This window comes from Pristiophorus japonicus, chromosome 10, assembly GCF_044704955.1.
Source record: "Pristiophorus japonicus isolate sPriJap1 chromosome 10, sPriJap1.hap1, whole genome shotgun sequence".
NCBI lineage: Eukaryota > Metazoa > Chordata > Chondrichthyes > Pristiophoridae > Pristiophorus > Pristiophorus japonicus.
The window spans coordinates 187,384,323-187,404,240 of NC_091986.1; the positions used below are offsets into that span (position 1 = coordinate 187,384,323).

The window sequence follows — 19,918 nt, forward strand, 5'->3', positions numbered from 1 at the left end:
CCTGATCATTGCAACAGGAAAAAGAAAAAGGGAGATGAGGCAAAAGTTTAAAAACTAGAGATGCTGGAAATCTGAAACAATAACAGTAAATGCTAGAAACACTTAGCCAGTCAATCAGCATCTGTGATAACAACAGAAAAGTTAACAGCCCTGAATTTACGGTCAGAGCCGTACCAGAAGAACATGCCTCCGAACCGGGGAAAAAAATCTGAACTTACCTGGTGTCTCCGGAGCTTCGGACTCTTCGGGCCCTGGGCCTCCAGGCATTTGCCTGTGTAAAGGCCCATGGATCCCAGGGGCGCACATGGTTCAAAAGTGTCCTTGGGATCACGTGGCTCTGTCAACCAATCAAAAAGGAGATTCCGATGATGCTTATGGGAATTCCATTCAGGCCAATGTTTCAGGTGTGGATCCCTGGTCAGAACTGGAAGTTAGTACAGATCAACAGCATTTAAAAAGAGACATAAAGAGAAGGGGGAAAACATGCACACGAGAAGACATAAAATTACTTTAAAGTGATTAAATGGAATATAGGAGATGGTTAAATGGCAGAAACAATATAGCATGAGACAGTAGGAGACAGAATGATCAAAATAAATTGAAGACCTTTGAGAGACACCAAGGATGCATGAATAGCTGAGGAGGTGGGGAGAATGGCAGAAGGAATGCAAGCACAAAAAACTGGCAAAGCAGAGCAGGCTTAAGCAGCCTGGAAGAAGAAAGGCAGATTGATACCAAAGGTGCAGACCACCCTGCCAGCACAGTATTGCGACAGAGGTTCCCCAACTCAAACACCAGTCCATCTCTCCCAAAAAGGCCAACACATCCATCCCACCATCAGTACTTCCTGATGAAGAGAAAGTGGGAACTTGAGTTTAGATTTCAAGTTATTCGAGTCAATATTACGGATAGATGGCAGCAGTGTGCATAATAAGATAAGTTGCTGTTTCTCGAGCTTGCATCGAGCTTCAATGGAACAGCATAGAAGACCAAAGACAGAGGTCAAAATGGCATGGGGAATTCAAAGGGCAAATGACCAGGTCGAACTTCTGAACAGAACAAAGGTATTTAACAAAGTAGTCACCAAATCTGCATTTGATCTCCCCAGTGTAGATGAGACCAGACTGTGAGCAGCAAATTAAATGTACTACTTTGGAGTCAGTACTGTCTCAGCCAGGAGTGTTTGGGAGTGAGGACAGCTGTATGGCAGGAGGTGAATGGGTAGGTTTTGCAACTCCAGCACTTGCACAGGAAATTTTTGGAGAAAGGGAGAAGATAGTAGGGATGATTGAAGGTTGTTACAGAGGGGATAGTCCATTTCAAATGTGTGGAGAGAAGGGAACATGTCTTTGGTGAAAGTATCATATTGGAGATGGCAGTAGGTTGAGGGTCCTGTCTACCATGGTGGAAGTGAATCCTCAGCTGAGGACATTTCAAAAGCTGTTGTGGAAGGTGGTATCATTAGAATAGATGTGTTGGAGAAACTAATAGTCCTCCGAGGAATTGGGGTAGGAAGAAATATAATCCAGATATCTAATCCAGGTTTCTAATAGATGTCAGTGATAAGCCCATCCTCAGAGAGAGAACTGTGGGAAGGGGAGTGTTTGAGATGGACCACAAAAGTAAGGAATGGCTAGAATTTTGAAGCATAATTAATGAAATTCTCTTATCAGGGCAAAAGCAGGAAACAGCACCAGCACAGTCATCAATGTAATGGAAAAAGAGGTTATGGAGAGAATCTGCTTACGAGTGGAACATATAGCGTGTTCAACATAAAATATATTTACCCGCCTTTCTCCCTCCCCACCTTCTCAGATATTCACACATTCTTTAAGCTGTACAAATGTACCAACCATTAAAGGCAAGAGATGGTTGCCCTTGGGTAGACCAATGATGCATGAAAATGGCCTTGATTTTAATCCACCTTCCCTGCACGCTTCCCTTCTCTTTCCCCCCCTCCCCCCCGCAACAACAGGCAGGAATGGGTCGCGCAATGGGTTAACATGTCGGAATGGGCGATCCCGCCGCATTTCCAGCCACCGCGATATTAACAGCGGCGACTATCGGGACCGATGACTCTCCCACTCCAGAGAGGCTCATGGCACCAATGTTTTTTAACTGGTGCAGCACGTGTTTCACATGTGTGGATTGTTTGTAACTTGATCATTGCGTTGAAAATAAATTAGGCCCAATTTGAATAAAGTTGCTGCACTCACACAGGTGCTCTCGCAGATCATTGTGGGTTGCGATCTTGTGATAACGATTTGCTTCGTATTGTGGTTTTGATGCTTTGAAAAAGGAGAATTTGATTATGGGTGCTGCTCTAGCTGCACTCTGTCAGAGTGAAGAAGTGGAGTGTGCTAAGGAAGGAGTTGCAGGTGGGCAATAGAGGGGGCATGCTCGCAGAAGGCCTTACCCACCCCAGATATTGTAGAGACAGAGGCTCAGCTTCATTGACCTGTCTGAGGATCAGTGCTGCAGGGTGCCATCGATTACATAAGAACATAAGAAGTAGGCCATATGGACCCTCGAGCCTGCTCTGCCATTCAATAAGATCATGGCTGATCTGATCATGGACTCAGCTCCACTTCCTTGCCCACTCCCCATAACCCATTATCCCCTTATCATTTAAGAAACTGTCTATTTCTGTCTTAAATGTATTCAATGTCCCAGCTTCCACAGCTCTCTGAGGCAGTGAATTCCACAGATTTACAACCCTCAGAGAAGAAATTTCTCAATCTCAATTTTAAATGGGTGGCCCCTTACATGCACATAACCTTCAGGCTCAGCCCCCCCACCCCAATCCCCGACCAGCAAGGAATCTTTGTTAACCGCAAGGGAATCCACTCCATCAATGTTCAGCCCTTCTGGAATGACGAGAAGAGGTTTTTGCAGGCATGTGCCCAATACCAAGGGAGCTGCCACGAAGCCTTCACATCATGGCAGTCAAATATCCCCCACTATGTTTCACCCTGAAACCAATCTTAAAGGATAGCTGCTTGGGGACAAGGGCTAATGTGTCTTTTTGAAAAGTTGAAGGAACTAAGACTTTAGTTGTTCTGTTGAAGGCATAGCGTTTCAGCCGTAACACTGCGAGAGGGCTGGGCATTGTGAGCTCTTGAGAATATGCAAATTAATTTGATGACTTCAATTGTAGTCATCAGCAAAAGATTGCAACTATATACTTGTAACTTAAATAGTGTAGGACTGAGGCTTTCTTATAAATACTAAAATATAAAGACCATAAACAGTAAAGGATGGTCTTATTTTTTATAAAATGGCTGAAATTTATTGATGTGTTGCATTGAACTTAACTAAGCTTTAAAGATTGCCAGGTAGACAAAGGGACTGAAACATATTTGGTTAGGCAACATTTACATTGTTTAAACTAAAGGCTTTTTTAATAATTATAAAATGTTTTGTTTTGCAGACAGTTAAGCTAAAGGCAGAAGCACGATTGGAGTTACTGAGACAGATTGGGGTTGCTGTGGATACATGGTTGAAAAGTGCCATGAATCAAGTAATGGAGGAATTAGAAAATGAGCGCTGGGCAAGCCTCCCTCCACTCCCCAACAGTGATTCTGTGCATTTGGTAAGACATTCACATGTACGCTGACGACACCCAGCTCTACCTCACCACCACCACCACCACCTTGCTCGACCCTGTCTCTCAATTGTCTGACTGCTTGTCTGACATCCAGTACTGCATGAGCAGAAACGTCCTCCAACTAATTATTGGGAAGACCGAAGCCATTGTCTGTAGTCTTCGCTACAAATTCATTTACCTAGCCCCGAATCCATCCCCCTCTCTGGCAACAGACTGAAGCTGAGTCAGACCATTCTCAACCTTGGTACCGTATTTGACCCCGAGATGAGCTTCTGACCACATCCAGACGTGACCAAGACCGTCTACTTCCACATCTGTAACATCACCTGACTCCGCCCTTGCCTCAGCTCATCTGCTGCTGAAACCCATATCCATACCTTTGTTACCGCTAGACTTGACTATCCCAACTCTCTCCTGACTGGCCTCCCATCTTCCACCCTCCAAAAACTTGAGTTCATCCAAATCTCTGCTGCCCGTATCCTAACTTGTGCCAAATCCCACTCGCCCATCACCCCTGTGCTCGCTGACCTACGTTGGCTCCCAGTCCAGCAACGCTTCAATTTTTAAATTATCAAATCCCTCCATGGCCTTGTCCCTCCCTACCTCTGTAACCTCCTTCAGTCTTACAACCCTCCAAGATCTCTGTGCCTCTTGTGCATCCCCGATTTTAATTGCTTCACCAACGGCTGCTGTGCCTTCAGCTGCCTAGGCCCTAATCTCTGGAATTCCCTACCTAAACCTCTCTGCCTCTCTACCTCTTGTTCCTCCTTTATGACGCTCTTTAAAACCTAACTCTTTGACCAATCTGTCCTAATATCTCCCATGTGGCTCGGTGTCAAACTTTGTTTGATAACGCTCCTGCCTTGGGACGGTTTACTAAGTTGTTGTTCCACACAAGATTGGATTTTATTCAATATTTAAATTAATATTACACCTGATCATGACTACACTGCTATACATGATGGCCAATAGTGCTGTGTAACAAGAACTTATTCTTTGTTTGAAGAAAAATGTTTCTATAATTAACTGAATTTTAGATGCATATCTGGTAAGTTAATTGTGAGAAAGAAAAATCTGAGAAAATTCTTCAGAATGATACCCGCGCTTAAGAGGTTAAATTATGAGGTCTCACAAACTTGGCTTTTAATCCCTTAAATTTAGACGGTTTAGGGACACACAGATTCGATAGGGTAGTTACAATGGAGTTATTTCCTCTGGTGTGGGGCATCTTGAACAAGGGGGCACAATATTCAAGTTTGAGCTAGGCCATTCAAGGATTAAATCAGGAAGCACTTTTTCACGCAAAGTGGAAAGGAAATCTGAAATTCTCTTCCCCAAGAGGCTGTGGAAGCTGGATCAATTGAAATTTTCAAGACTGAGATTGGCAAATTCTTGTTGGGTAAGGGTATCCAGGGATATGGATCAACGGCAGGAAAATGGAGTTGAGGTACAGATCAGCCATGATGTATTTGAATGGCAAACCGGCCTTCTGTTCCTATGCACAGCATGTGCTCCACTCATTAGGCAGCTATCCTACTTATATGAAGAGTATATGCCGCCCTTCAATCATAATTTTAGGCTTACATAAGTGTTTATGAATTCTGTTTCATATACTGTTGTGATCATATTTGGCCCCACATATTTTAAGTTGTTGAAAGAGGTGTAGTCACATACAACCTGCTATTTTAGTTGATATAGTTAAGAAACTAGCTCTTCCTATAAGGGGACCCATTTTGAATGTTACAAAAGCAAATTGAAGTCAAAGAAGTGCTTATTTTCTCGAAGTCCTTTCAGATTCAATAGTACATGTAGTAAATATCATAAGAGCAATATGTATTGATAATATAGTTTACTCTTGTATTGCTCACAGTGAGTCTGAAGCACAGTTTTATTTTTAGCTGCTCAGGTGGAGCTTGTATATCTAGCTTGTCCCTTTAAAGCCACAGCTCACACACTCGTGGAACAGGAATATCCTCTGGTTAATATTGAGGGAAGTTTCTCTAGATTCATACCTGCTATAACTCTAATGAGGAAAGGCTAGGCTAACAAGGTCAGAAAAGCTAGCAAGAAATTATGTTTTTTTTTATAACAATTTTGACAATTTCAAGTGCGGCATTAGATGCAGCACTTTTTAAAGAGATAGAGATATCTATCTATTCTCTGGGTTTCTTACGTCTGCATCACCATTGGAATAGTCACCCCCCCCTCCCAATCCCCCTTTGCAGTACTCGTGCTTGTGATCGACAAGTTAAAGAAACCTAAAGCCATTATACTTAATTTGCATGGTGGATTTTGTTGTCGCCCACACTTGCATGAAAGGCAAGTATTTTAAAAAAGCTAAAAATCTCTTCTTAGAGCTAAGAAAGAGGCTCTTGGTTTGCTACTGCACTTGTAGTTAATACTGCAGCCTAAACCTCTTAATTCAAAGTTGCTTAATTTCTGTTATCCATTAATTAAAATCAGAATTGTCCACTGCACTTCAAAAAGCAGCATATAATCAAGTACAAGTCCACACATGAGAAGGGAAGTGATATTCCCAGGAAAATCGGCAACAACTAGGTTCGCAATAAAAGTCCCATTTTTTTTCACAAGCTGTACCGAACCAGAATATTGGCTTTCACCAATGATAAATGGTCAAGTGGAGATCAAGCTAATCAACAAATTATCATAGTTTATGGTATTGTGACTTAAGGAAAGAAGGAAGCTTGTGCTAATTGGGAATTCCAAACAATCTTCCCCCCCCCACCCCCCCCCCATCCTTGTGTTGATGATGATCTGTGTAAAACCTACAGACAGATCAAAATAACATGGATGACTCCTCTTTTTGAGGAATGGCTGTATCACTTTGACTGAAGCATAGCATTACAAGACAGAAAAATCACCTTGCTGAGAGTTGAGAATAATGAGGCTCATGTGAAGTGCCTGCATCTAAAACCAGAATCTATTGCCAACTGCTTCTAGTACCTGTACTGTAAATTCATTCCACCAGCAGAGATCTGATACAGTCGAGGATCCCACCTAGCCACTACCTCCGACTCTAAAGCAACGAACCTCTTTGAGCACAAGTTCTCTTAACAACCTGCAGACATGAGGTTTGAATGCATTGTCGGTGTTGATGAGGAAGCCTCGTGAACATTTAAGCTAAAGAAAGAGCATTTGTTAAGACATTTGAACAATTATTACATTTTCTTTGTACATTAATTGCTTGTAATCAATTCTTGTTGGTTAACTAGTCGTAGCTTATAAAAGAAGCTGCTGGGAGGAAGCTTCCCAGGAAGGAGGAGTGAAAAGCTCCAAATTAGGTTTTAAGCAGGCAAAAACACCTGAAAATGCTGCGTGGACAAATACATTGGCTGGAGGATGTGGTCAACTTATGCCACAGCACCACCTACTGTCAGTGAAAATACAGCTACAATGTGACCGGCACATGGGCTTTTTCCATTATAAAAATGTGGCTTTGATAATGTTTTGAGGTTATAAAATGTTATGTGGAGCTAAGGGAGTTGCCAAAATAAGATGTTGGCATAAAATCATGACACACATTGTGACACCAGAGGTAAACTTAGGTGAACAGAAAGTACACTTGTTATGGAAAACTTTAAATGTATAATATAGATAGATATGCAAATAATAATCAACATCTGTTATAAACTTGCAGAAAGGTAATGGATGTGCAAATCTTCAAATCTTTTTAGAAACAATTTAAATACCGAGGGGCCGAAATTGCCCTATGGCCGAAAGGGGGCACACTCACTGATCTTGAAGATTTTTCTCCGCCCCAATCCATGGGGCAAAGAGTCAAGCGAAATTCAGCACTTTGATTTTTTTTCCCGTTTGGGGCGGCTGCGAGGCAGAAGTGCCCTTGGAGCAGACGTCGCTGATGACGTCAGCGTGATGCGGACGTGCCGCGTCGCGCTGACACATTGCAACATCCCTCCCCTTCAGTTAAAGGGGAGAGCCACTGCAAGAACATAAGAATTAGGAACAGGACTAGGCCATCTAGCCCCTCGAGCCTGCTCCACCATTCAATAAGCTCTGCAGTTAGTTTAGTTTGGCCCACTGGGCCACCGGGGAGGGTTTTGGCCAGGCCGGCGGCCCGGTACCCAAGAGGCGGTGCCGGACTGCCTGTTGGAGGCCCGGCTGAACCCGTGGACGCCATTTTCGGGCCGACCTCTGAATCGGCCGACAATGAAAATAAAATGGCAGCCGCGACAGTGTGCCCTCCCCTTTAAGGCGGACAGGCCGCCCAGCCACAGGCAGCTTCCCGCAGGAGAAAGTTGTCTGGGCACCGAGCGGCGACGGCTCCATCCCCGTGAGACAATTTCCCACATAGGGTTGCCGCTGGTCGGTGAGGAGTTGGCGCATGCCCATCGGAGCAACAGCACGGGTGGTGCGGTGACTATCACCCATGGAAAACAAATGGAGGACAATTTTATAAATGTCAGTGACTCCACGCCGACAAAGAGGTGGCCACGGCTCTTGAGGAAAATTTCGGCCCCAGAGTGTTTCCATTTTTATATCATATTTCCAACATCTGCAGTATTTTGCATTTGAATCAGCAGACTGATGGTAGGGAGCAGCAATAGTGCCATCAGGCAATGCCTGCACACTGCTCAGTTTAAGTTCAGCCAAGGTGACTTGAATGCAGAGCTCAACACAGCCATGACGATTTGGAATCGGAAGTACAATTTCTAAATTTGCGGATAACACCAAATTGGGAGTGTAGTTACTACAAAAGAAGATTGTGACAAAATACAAGAGGACAGGAATAAACTTGCAGAATGGGTGTTTAATTGCCAATTGAATTTCAGTAGACAAGTGTGAGGTGGTGCAGTTTGGTAGGAAGAATGAAACCACATACTGCTTGGCTAATTAGAGTCTCAATGTGGTAGAGGAGCAAAGGGCTGCAGGTCAATAGGGCCATTTTTATAAGAAAAAAAGCAAACCAAGCACTGGAGTTCATTGCTAGAGGGATAGAATTGAAAAGCAGGGAAGTCATGTTAAATATGTATGGAACCTTGGTTAGACCACACTGCTGTGCTGTGCACAGTTCTGGTCTCCATATTACAAAAAGGATATAGAGGCATTGGATAAGGTGGAAAAAAGATTTACAAGAATGATACCAGAGCTGAGAGGTTCTAACTATCAAGAAAGACTGAACAGGTTGGGGCTCTTTTCTCTAGAAAAGAGAAGGCTGGGGGATGACCTGAAAAAGATCTTTAAAATGATCAAGGGGTTTGATAGGTTAGACGTGAAGATATTTCCACTTGTAGGTGGATCAGAAACTAGGGGTCATAAATACAAGATAGTCACTAATAAAGCCAAATAGGGAATTTACCTTCTTTACCTGAAGAGCGGTATGAATGAGGAATGTGCTACCACAAGTTGAGGCAAATAGCGTAGATGCATTTAAGGAGAAGCTAGATAAGCACATGAGGCAAAAAGGAATAGAAAGCTATGCTGTTGGGGTTAGATGAAGAGCGTGAGAGGAGGCTCATGTGGAGCTTAAACGCTGGCATAGACCAGTTGGGTTGAATGTCTTTCTGTGCTGTAGACTCGAAGTAAATGAATGCTGAAAGGGAGGGACTTTGGGATCTCTCTGAATGGATCAATTAACATCGCTGAATAACCTTCCTCATCCATTCTTACCTTGTGACTTTGTAAACCCTGCTGTCAATGCTTTCACACAAGGATGTCTCCGCAAGATCCTACAAATCCCCTGGAAGGACAGACACACCAACATTAGCGTCCTCGACCAGGCCAACATCCCCAGCATTGAAGCACTGACCACACTTGATCAGCTCCGCTGGGCAAGCCACATTGTTTGCATGCCTGACACAACTTCTAAAGCAAGCGCTCTACTCGGAACTCTTTCACGGCAAATGAGCCAAAGGTGGGCAGAGGAAACGTTACAAGGACATCCTCAAAGCCTCCCTGATAAAATGCAACATCCCCACTGACATCTGGGAGTCCCTGGCCAAAGACCGCCCTAAGTGGAGGAAGTGCATCCAGGAGAGCGCTGAGCTTCTAGAGTCTCGTCGCCGGGAGCATGCAGAAATCAAGCGCAGGCAGCGGAAAGAACGTGCGGCAAACCTGTCCCACCCACCCCTTCCCTCAACGACTATCTGTCCCACCTGCGACAGAGTCTGTGGTTCTTGTATTGGACTGTTCAGCCACCTAAGAACTCATTTTAACAGTGGAAGCAAGTCGATTCCGAACGACTGCCTATGATGATGATGTGGGTTCAAGTCCAACTCCAGAGCATAAAATCTAAGTTGGCATGCCAGTGTAGCACTGAGGGCATGCTGCATTGTCAGAGGAGGTATTAAACCGAGGCACCATCATCCGTCTCTGGTGGATGTAAAAGATCCCATGGCACTATTTCAAATAAGAGCAGGGAAGTTCTCTCCAGTTTCCTGGGCAATATCCCTTAGTCAACACCACTAAAACAAATTATCACTATCATTAATCAGATTGGTGTTTGTGGGTCCATGTGTACAAATTGGCTGCCATACTTCCTACATTACAACACTTCAAAAATGCTTAGTGAAAGATGCTATATCAATACTAGTTCTTGTCTTTTGCGCCAACAATAAAGAGCAGTTTTCCAGATGGCAAATGTGTTCCAACACCATACAGTAATGAGAGCAGAAATGAGCTGAGTAGGCTCGCAGAGATATTGTAAGCTGAATGATTGTGCAGTGTTATTAAATGTGTTTGCCCTTGTATTATACCTAATCTGACCCTTAAGCTTGTTTTGTTGAAACTTGCATGTATATTTAATGAGGAGCTGAAAGACACATGCCTGCAAAAACAACTAGCGATGACGACTGCCTTGTTCTATCTGCAACTCTCAGAAATCTTTCATGTTTACTCTGGCAAAATTGTTATTTACTAGCTTTCTGAATCTCAAACTGAGCAAAGTATTCTTAATTAATTTCTGTTAATAAAAATTGTTACCACTTTGCCTTCAATAAGCTGAAAATCGACATCGCAGGGAAATAGAACAAGTTGGCTGGAGTACAAGTCAGTGATAATATCAGACACTTGGATTTGTTTAGCAACGCAGCACAGACCTAATTGAAAGTGGTTCTGCACCAACAAAAAAATCTTAATTGTAGAGAACTAGTTTTATTTTAGTAGAAGAAAACTTGCCGGACTAGAGAAAGAAAGAAGGACTTGGATTTATATAGCGCCTTTCACGACCACCGCACGTCTCAAAGCACTTTACAGCCAATAAAGTACTTTTGGAGTTTAGTCAATGTAATGTAGGAAACGCGGCAACCAATTTGTGCTCGAGCAAGCTCCCAAAAATAGCAATGTGATCATGACTAGATAATCTATTTTTTTATTATGTTGATTGAGGGATAAATATTGGCCAGGACACCCGGGGAAACTTCCCTGCTCTTCTTCGAAATAGTGCTATGGAATCTTTTACGTCCACTTGAGAGAGCATGCGGGGCCTTGGTTTAACGTCTCATCCAAAAGACGTTGAAGACATACGAAAGAGAAGGATAAAGCCATTGTCTGCAATACACATTTAAAACCGAGATGAGAAATTTCTTCTCTGAGGGTTGTAAATCTGTGGAATTCACTGCCTCAGAGAGCTGTGGAAGCTGGGACATTGAATAAATTTAAGACCGAAATAGACAGTTTCTTAAATGATAAGGGGTTATGGGGAGCGGGTGGGGAAGTGGAGCTGAGTCCATGATCAGATCAGCCATGATCTTATTGAATGGCGGAGCAGGCTCGAGGGGCCGTATGGCCTACTCCTGTTCCTATTTCTTATGTTCTTAAAACCTTATTCTTTTAGTAAAAACTGCTGTCCTACAGCTCAAAATTAACCCCAGGCTGCTGGACGAAGACCTATAAATTTATCAACAGTACGTGCTTCCTGTGCAATAATTACTACCACCTGTCGGCTTTTTAGTAAATTATAAATTGCCATCAACAAGCTCAACACCTGTGTGTGCATGGTGACACAAGGCAATACATTTTATTTTAGTTTCTTTATATACCTAACCAGAGGTTTTCCCTGTAAGACAATAACTGAGCTGTTCAAGTATGGTGTTACCTCAATAAGAAGATAAGAATTAGGAGCATATTGCCATTTAATATGTATCCACTTTTATGCTTCTTGTACCTAATCTTTTATATTTTCCCATTTGTATGTACACTTCTGTGTTGAGCTTCATCTGCCACATATCTGCTCATTTACAAGACTGTCCAAATCCTTTGGATTGTCTCACTTAGCACCACTCACCTAACACTCTCATCCTTGGCCCCCCATCATACTAAATTTAAAGTTCTCATTTTCAGATGATAATCCCTCTGGCCTCACTCCACCCTACCTGTGCAACTTCCCCTAAATTTACTTTACCTCACATACCCTTGGATCTTCTGGCTCTGCTTCTCTTTGCATTTCTGCCTGCCTGCTCTCTCAACTCCTTCCTTAAGCCCCCCTGCCGATCCTTCTCTTTCCTCCTATAGAAACATTATAAAAATCCCTGTTTGGCCTGTTCAATCAAGCATTCCTTGCACTCTCCCCAGGATCAACATTCCATCCCTTTTAAAGCTGTGCTGCAAATGTCTTAAGTTCTAAAATGCTCATCCCTGTTTTCAAAACCCTCCATGGCCTCGCCCTTCCCTATCTCTATAACCTCCTCCAGTCCTACAACTCTCCGAGATCTCTCTGCTCTTCCAGTTCTGGCTCCTGTGCATCCCCAATTTTCATCACTTCACCATTGGTGGCCAGGCCTTCAGCTGCCTAGGCTCTAAGCTCAGAAATTCCCTCCCTAAACCTCCGTCTCTCTCTCTCTCTCTCTCTCTCATCCTTTAAGACATACCTTAAAGCCTACCTCTTTGACACAGCTTTTGGTTACCTGTCCTAATAGCTCCTTATGTGGCTTGGTGTCCAATTCTGTTTGATCATAGAAACATAGAAAATAGGTGCAGGAGTAGGCCATTTGGCCCTTCGAGCCTGCACCGCCATTCAATGAGTTCATGGCTGAACATGCAACTTCAGTACCCCATTCCTGCTTTCTCGCCTTACCCCTTGATCCCCCTAGTAGTAAGGACTACATCTAACTCCTTTTTGAATATATTTAGTGAATTGGCCTCAACAACTTTCTGTGGTAGAGAATTCCACAGGTTCACCACTCTCTGGGTAAAGAAGTTTCTCCTCATCTCGGTCCTAAATGGCTTACCCCTTATCCTTAGACTGTGACATTTTACTACATTAAAGGGACATTTTACTACATTAAAGGCACTATATAAATGCAATTTATTGTATATAAAAGCAAGCTGTGTTGGTGACTGGTATGGTATCTATGGTTTCTGAAGGGTTTTTTGTCTTTAGTGCCCTTAATCTATCAAGGACCTGCTCACAACTGATTTAATTATCCTCTACGATATTCGTACAACAATAATTAGACAATGAGTCAATACTTCTTGCTTCATGAATATTTCTAGAAAATAATCATTCGTAATTGTACTTATTTCCACTTCAGTTACTGCACTACTTTTATCATAGAACAATAAAAGTTTTCAGTACATTCTGTTCATTGCGTCTGTGACAGCTCTTTGCTAGAGCAGTTCAAAACTAATCACATTGCTCCGGGCTTTACCCGTAGCCTTGCATCTTTCTCTGCTTCAAATATTTAGCTAATTTTTCCTTTAATAGTACAATGGTCTCTGCCTCAACCACTCCCTGTCATTAAGTTGGCCAACGCTATACCATGCCCAGGATGTATTTGCTACTTGTAGTGATGGCCATCTTCAGTTGAAGAATTGTTGGGAGTTATTTCACCAATGTATAGATGGTACCTTCAGCCAGATCTTGAATCAGTCAACTCTCAACCTTGTTTTGAAATTAGAGTTGTGAAAGTCAAGAATTTTCTTGTTCACGTTCCCTCTTCGTGTCACGTGTGACTCCTCTCTACAATTGTTTCATTAAAACTGGGCTCCGTAACATTTGCTTAACAAATAGCACATATTGCCCTTGAGTTTATATGTGAATAAAAGCTTGCTTTGTAATTATTTCATTACATTTTGTATATTTAGCCTCTAGCAAACCAGCTGCATATTCACTCTGAAATTGATTTGCCTCATAAAATTGTTAAATATTTAATATCAAATGAGGCATTAAGAAAGATGTGTACAACAAACATCATTATTTCCACATTGAAGCTAACACAAGAATGGTCGGGAATTTATTATTTCCTGAAAATAAGCACACAAAAAATGCTTATTGCTGACTTTAGATAGGGTTTAGTAAGGAATGCTTGCCCAAAAAGTGCCCCAAGAATCACCAGAAGCTACACAGATACAACTTGGTTCCAGGGGTGGAGGGGTAACTGATTAGTCATATTTAATAGCAAAGCTCAGACACATTGGGGCCGAAATCGCTCACCACCCCAAACGGGTCGCACTTTCCGTTTTTCTCCACACCAGCCCATGGGGCGTAGATACCGGAGAAATTCAGCTGATAGAATTTTTTTTTTGTCGGGGCAGATGTTGTGGCAGCAGTGCCCTTGCAGCGGGTTGGCCGCCCCAACCAGTCATCAGCGCCGCGAGGTTATGGAAGGGGACAATTTCGGTCCCATTTTCTCTTTCACTCAATAGCAATACAAATATATGTTGATTCTGAGTATATAGGTCCATCCAGAGCTAAAGGTACTGTTGAAACAGATGAATAATAAACAACTGAGCTGCTCTGGTGAAGTCTTCTAGCAAGACAGCTCTCTGGATTATGCAGTTCACTTTAGTTTACAGACCTATGCGATGATATGTACTTGAGGTATTTGAGGTTGAGCTATTAATAGGTCATCTAGTTAAAACTTTGACTAACAGTTAACAGGACTTTGATCTGAGCTATGTCAGTATAAAAATAACTGAAGCAGGTGAATGTTTTCCCTTGTAATAGGTGGATCTTAATTTTACGACCGTTTTGATGCAAAATAAATTCACAACAGAAATGCGTTTTAATGTTACAGAAATCATTTTGAATGGATTTCAGTTTACCTCCGGTTTTCAAACTGGAATCCCAGGAAAATGAGGAATATCAGGTTATCTGCAAGGTCATCGGATTTTTCTGTTTGTTGCCTTATTAGGCTATTCTTTGAGTTTCTCGATGCTATTAACTCTAATATCTGTAGACCTGACCTACAAATTTCTAATAGTGATTATTATAAAGAATATGCTGAATAATTCTCCATTCACAGTAATCATGAATGCAAATCTATTGCACGTGTACTGTGTTTTTCCTGAGCTTTCTTGTGTTTTTCCTGAGTGCCCTATTAGAAGCTGTGTTAATGGAAGAACTAGCCTAAATTGACGCACTTACTTGATAAAAAATAGCTTCAAAGTAAGCATCTTTTCAGTAATACTGTTGTCGTTCTGTCATTAAAGGTTCATCTTTCAGCCCATATGTTTAATTATAATAAAAGTTTTATTTCATGTACGATAGAGATGATTTTAAAAGACATTTTAATCACCTCCAGTATTGTGTAAATTGCCATTGAAAATGATTATAAGCTTGTAGTGTTTTGTAAATAGTGCAGTCCCTGAATGTTCATTATGATTTCTAATGCAAGCTATGAAGATAGAACATGGTGAGTGGAAAGTCCACGGCATGACCACTCAAACAATTAAGCACTCTTTGTCATAGAAAATAAACACATTTCCATTCATATAGCACCTTTCACAATCTAAGGACATCTTGATGTACTTCCAAACTAATCAATGACTTTTGAAGTGTAGTCACAGTTTTTTTTTGTCGACAAGTGTCGCAGTCAATTTGCAAACAACAAGGTCCCAAAAGAAGCAATGAGCTGAATGTGCCATTTAATCTGTTTTGCTGGTGGTTGAGATATTAATGTTGGCTTAGGACATCCTGTTCTGTTTTGTATCCTGCCATGGGGACATTTACATCCACCTCAACTAGCAGACAAGGCCTCAGTTTAATGTCTCATCTAAAAAACATTGAGGCATACTTTCTTGAACTTAAAGTTCAGGTCAACCCGTCTCTCGCAATCCAATTTTCAACTTAAACCTTCCAAAAACCCCTCTTGATGCCAGCACTGTATCTGCTTCAATCCTTTGCAACTGCGCAATGACCATTCTTTCTCCCCACGCCCCTGTTTGAATGTGTTGCCTTGTTCAAAAAAGTGGTAGAAGAGCTATGAGGGGAACAGACTATCGCGTGCTCTTGTACCCCTGTGAAAGAATGCATAATTTTTACTGCTACTGAGAATGCTAGCCTTTGGAACTCACTGTATTACTGCAAGACAGAGGAAGGACGAAATTGTTATTGGTGGGGGGGGATTTTTTTAGGTGTAGTTGTGCTGAGAGATCGAGCTGGGGAGAAACATGAGGGAATGAGGAGGATTGGAGCTTAAGAAGCAAGAGGACCTGAGGGATTATTGTAGATGTAGAGGGTGCTGGAGCCTGAAACAAATAGGATAAGCTCTCCTTGCCTAATTTTTAGTTTATCTTTTTGGTCTTTGATTACTGAAGATTTAAACATTGTTAAATTCAACATTTCTGCAGGATTCTATTTTTCCTTGAACTGTCTTGCCGTAAAAACGTGTCGCATTTTAAATCACTTCAGTTAATTTACAACAATTTGCATTTATATAGCATGTTTAATGTAGAAAAACATCTCCAGGCTTTTCACAGAAGTGTAATCAGACAACAATTGACACCTTTGCTTAAAAATTGATGATGGATGAGTAACCTTTAATTTCATTTGTTTTAAAGCTGTTTTAATGTATTTTATTCAACATAAAAGTAGAACAAAACTATCTGTATCCCATAATGTCCATAGGGTAATATGACTAATACTAGCTGGATATTCACCAGTTGTCACAGGAATGATGGTGCGTTCCCTAATGTGGAACTGAGTCATGCAGACCAGGAAGATCCCAATGTGTTCTGAGTTATCTGATCATGATCTCAGTTCCCTTCTCCAGATACGCAAGGGTTTCTGCTCCTCACCACTATCCACCGAACCCCAGTCATCATCATCATCATCATAGGCAGTCCCTCGAAACGAGGATAACTTGCTTCCACGTCAAAAAGGGATGTGCTCACAGGTGTTACAATGAACATCTTGTCAATTTTTAAGCAAAGGTGTCAATTGTTGTCTGATTACACTTCTGTGAAGCGCCTAGAGATGTTTTTCTACATTAAACATGTTATATAAATGCAAATTGTTGTAAATTAACTGAAGTGATTTAAAATGCGACAAATATTCCAGATCCAGAACTACATCTTGAAGGGTGGAAGATGCCTGTGCCTGGATTTTTTTAACGTGTGCTGGCCGTTGCACACCAGCCACCACACGGGCTTGACAGAGCTAGGTCTTGGTCCAGTGGCAAGGATTACCCAAGACGACTGGAGACCTACTCTGCTGCACGGGCCTGGTGCGCGCACACATGGCAGTATGGCCTGGCCCGTATACATGTGTTGGATGACAGGTGAAGGGCATAATTAGACTCTACAGCATTGGACCTCATTGTTGAGGCCCACACATTGGGGCAAAGTACCAGAGATTTAGAAGTATCTGTGCATCCATTCTGCAATTTGTGTAATGAGCGATTGTAACTTGCAAATAGGGAGACTAGTACAAATTGCATCAGGCATTCATACTATTAAACAAAAGAGACAGCTTAAGGGTAAAGAGTAGTCGCATGATTGATGACTAGGAAGATTATATATGAAGCAACAAAAGGAGACCAAGAAATTATTGAGGGAAAAATGCTTGGATGTGGTATCCAGGGTAATACATCAAGAAAAAGAGCAAGGTAAAAGAAAAGGGGCCGGGGGGGTAATTTTGAATGTTGCTAGTTGTGTAAAATGGGCAGCATTGGCTCCACCACCCTTTAAATCCTCCTGATTTTCAATTTTATTAATCAGTAGTGTTTAACAGGTGGCCAAGTCGCTGTTGTGCATTTTACACCATCGTTCAAAGTCAAAATTATCCCCAAGGGGTGTGCTCATTAAAAAAAAGATTTAGGTGTGACAGTAATGGAGGATAAGGAAATGACAGAATTGTTAAATTAATGTTTTCCTCTGTTTTCAAGTGAAGGATATAATGCCAGTGATTGAAGATGAGAAATCAGTGAAAAGGAGCAGCTTGCAGGCATTAATGTAACCCAAAAAATGGTAATGGATAAAATAGTTAAATTGACACCCAAAAAAATCTCTGGGCCGAAATGATTTCCTCCGGAGACAGTTTTGGTTTGAGGGTATTAAAAGAAAATTGAGGATGAATTCATTGCATTCAGGCAAATTCACTGATCCTGTACTCCAAGCAGGAACCCACACTCTGGGAGCACGTCAGAGATTGGCACTACAGTTTTATAGCACTGCCTCCGATATGCACTTACTTCAAGCCAAGCTTCCCGCTGAGAGCAGGAGATCAGTGAATTTACCTTAATCTTCCAAATCTTGCTGGTTTGGAAAAAGTACTGGAGGATTCAAACCAAGTCATGAGTTAAATGTCTTTGTTGAAAAATTGCTGGAACCCATCAGGAATAGAATAATGGAACACTTGGGGGGGGGGGGGGGGGGGAGGGGGAAAGAGCAGAAATTTGCAAAAGAACCTAGATTGATAGATAAAACCGGTGAAGAGAATAATGGCAGCTGCTGTTAATGTAACAAAAAGGAAAGACAGCAAGAACTTTCATTGCTATAATGCCTTTCACAATTTCAGGACCTCCCAAAGTACTTTAGAGACAGTTAACTACTTTTGATGTGTAGTTACTGTTGTAATGTAGTGCAATAGGTAGCAAGGTTCCATCAAACAGCGATTAGATAAAAGACCATATCTTTTTTGTGTGATGTTTGTTGAGGGATAGATATTGACCAGCACATTGAAATATTGGTCAGAACTCCCCTGCTCTTCTTTGAATAGTGCCATGGAATTTTTTATGTTCACCTGAAAAGGCAGATAGGGGTCTCGATAATTATGAGCACACTTTTGATGCAAGAATGACAGGGAGTACAAACTAAATGGAGAGGGAGAAGTAGGTAAATAATGGGATGTTGGCACCCAGATATATTAGTAATTGAGTGTTGGCTCAAAGGTGCAAAGCTATCGAAGTCTAATGAATTTCTGGGCTTTATCATAGAAGGTATAGAATATAAAAGCAAGGGAGTACTACTGCAGTTATGAAGAATGTTGTTCAAACCTCACTTGCAATATTGTATTAGATTTTGGGTGCCTCAGCTTGGGAAGGATACTGGTGAAAGTTCAGCAGGATGCGATCTGGGAAGAGGAACTGAGGCTTGATGAGAGATTGGGTAACTTTTGGATTATAATCCCTCACTATAAAGAGGATAAGGGATGATCTAATTGTTTCAAGTAATGAAGGGATTTGGTATGGTATGCTGTGGTAGAACTCTTCCCTGCCATGGAGGAATTCATAACAAGGTAACATCAATCTTTAAATTTAAGTTAAGGTGATTAAAACAAATTCAGGAATAACATTTTTATACACTAGTTGCAAACATATGAAATGGACAGCTCCAGAAGAGCATAGATGTACATTAATGAGGTGTTTAAATGGAAATATAAGTAAGTGAGGGTATTAAGAGATGGAACAAAAATAGAGAAGTAAGATCAATGCGTGCTGCCAGGCTAATCCAATGGTGGAGCAAACTCAATGGGTCAAATTGCCTAATTACATTTCTATGTATGAATATTAAACTCTTATTTCCCGCCGATCTTCTATTGATATACCCCATCACTGGTGCAGTAGCTGACAACTTGCAACTTTCAATCCTCTACATAGGGAAGTCTGGATCTTGAGAAAGATGAGGGTGAAGAATTTGAGGACAATATGGATGTATTCGATGACAGCAGCTCAAGTCCTTCTGGCACATTACGCATGTATCCCCTTACCTGCAAGGTGCTCTATTCATATAAGGTTAGTAAATTGGAAAGGTACCTGTTGACATTTGTGTGAAATGTGACTTTGTTGTCTCTTTTATATTCTAAGTGTCCACAGCAGTTTCAGAATAATTTTCCTGCTCATTGTTACATTATAGTGGGGAAAATGTTTTAAATTACACCAGTTTAAGGTGGTTCACACTCTGAAATCTTATGCAAGACATTCACTCTAGCTAACTCTACACACCAAATACAATAAGCATCTGAGAGCATTTTTGTGGTTAAAATAGCAAAACGAGCTCAGTCACTAGTAGAGTAGTCTAATGTAGCACTTGGGTTTAAATTTCAGTCTCAGCTAATATTTGCTGCCTACCATGTATGGGTTTCTCTAGTTTTCAATTGAGATGTCAGATGGA

The 19,918-nt window shown here is 41.6% G+C and overlaps 1 protein-coding gene across 1 annotated transcript in view; it reads left to right on the plus strand.

The window, feature by feature from the left end:
* Positions 1-19,918, plus strand: part of LOC139274656 (F-BAR and double SH3 domains protein 2-like) — a 270,480-nt gene that overhangs the window by 226,493 nt on the left and 24,069 nt on the right. Inside the window, exons 12-13 of the mRNA XM_070891334.1 lie at positions 3,431-3,592; positions 19,405-19,539. Of these exons, the coding sequence (XP_070747435.1) occupies positions 3,431-3,592; positions 19,405-19,539 (297 nt within the window). The remainder of the gene's footprint in view (positions 1-3,430; positions 3,593-19,404; positions 19,540-19,918) is intronic.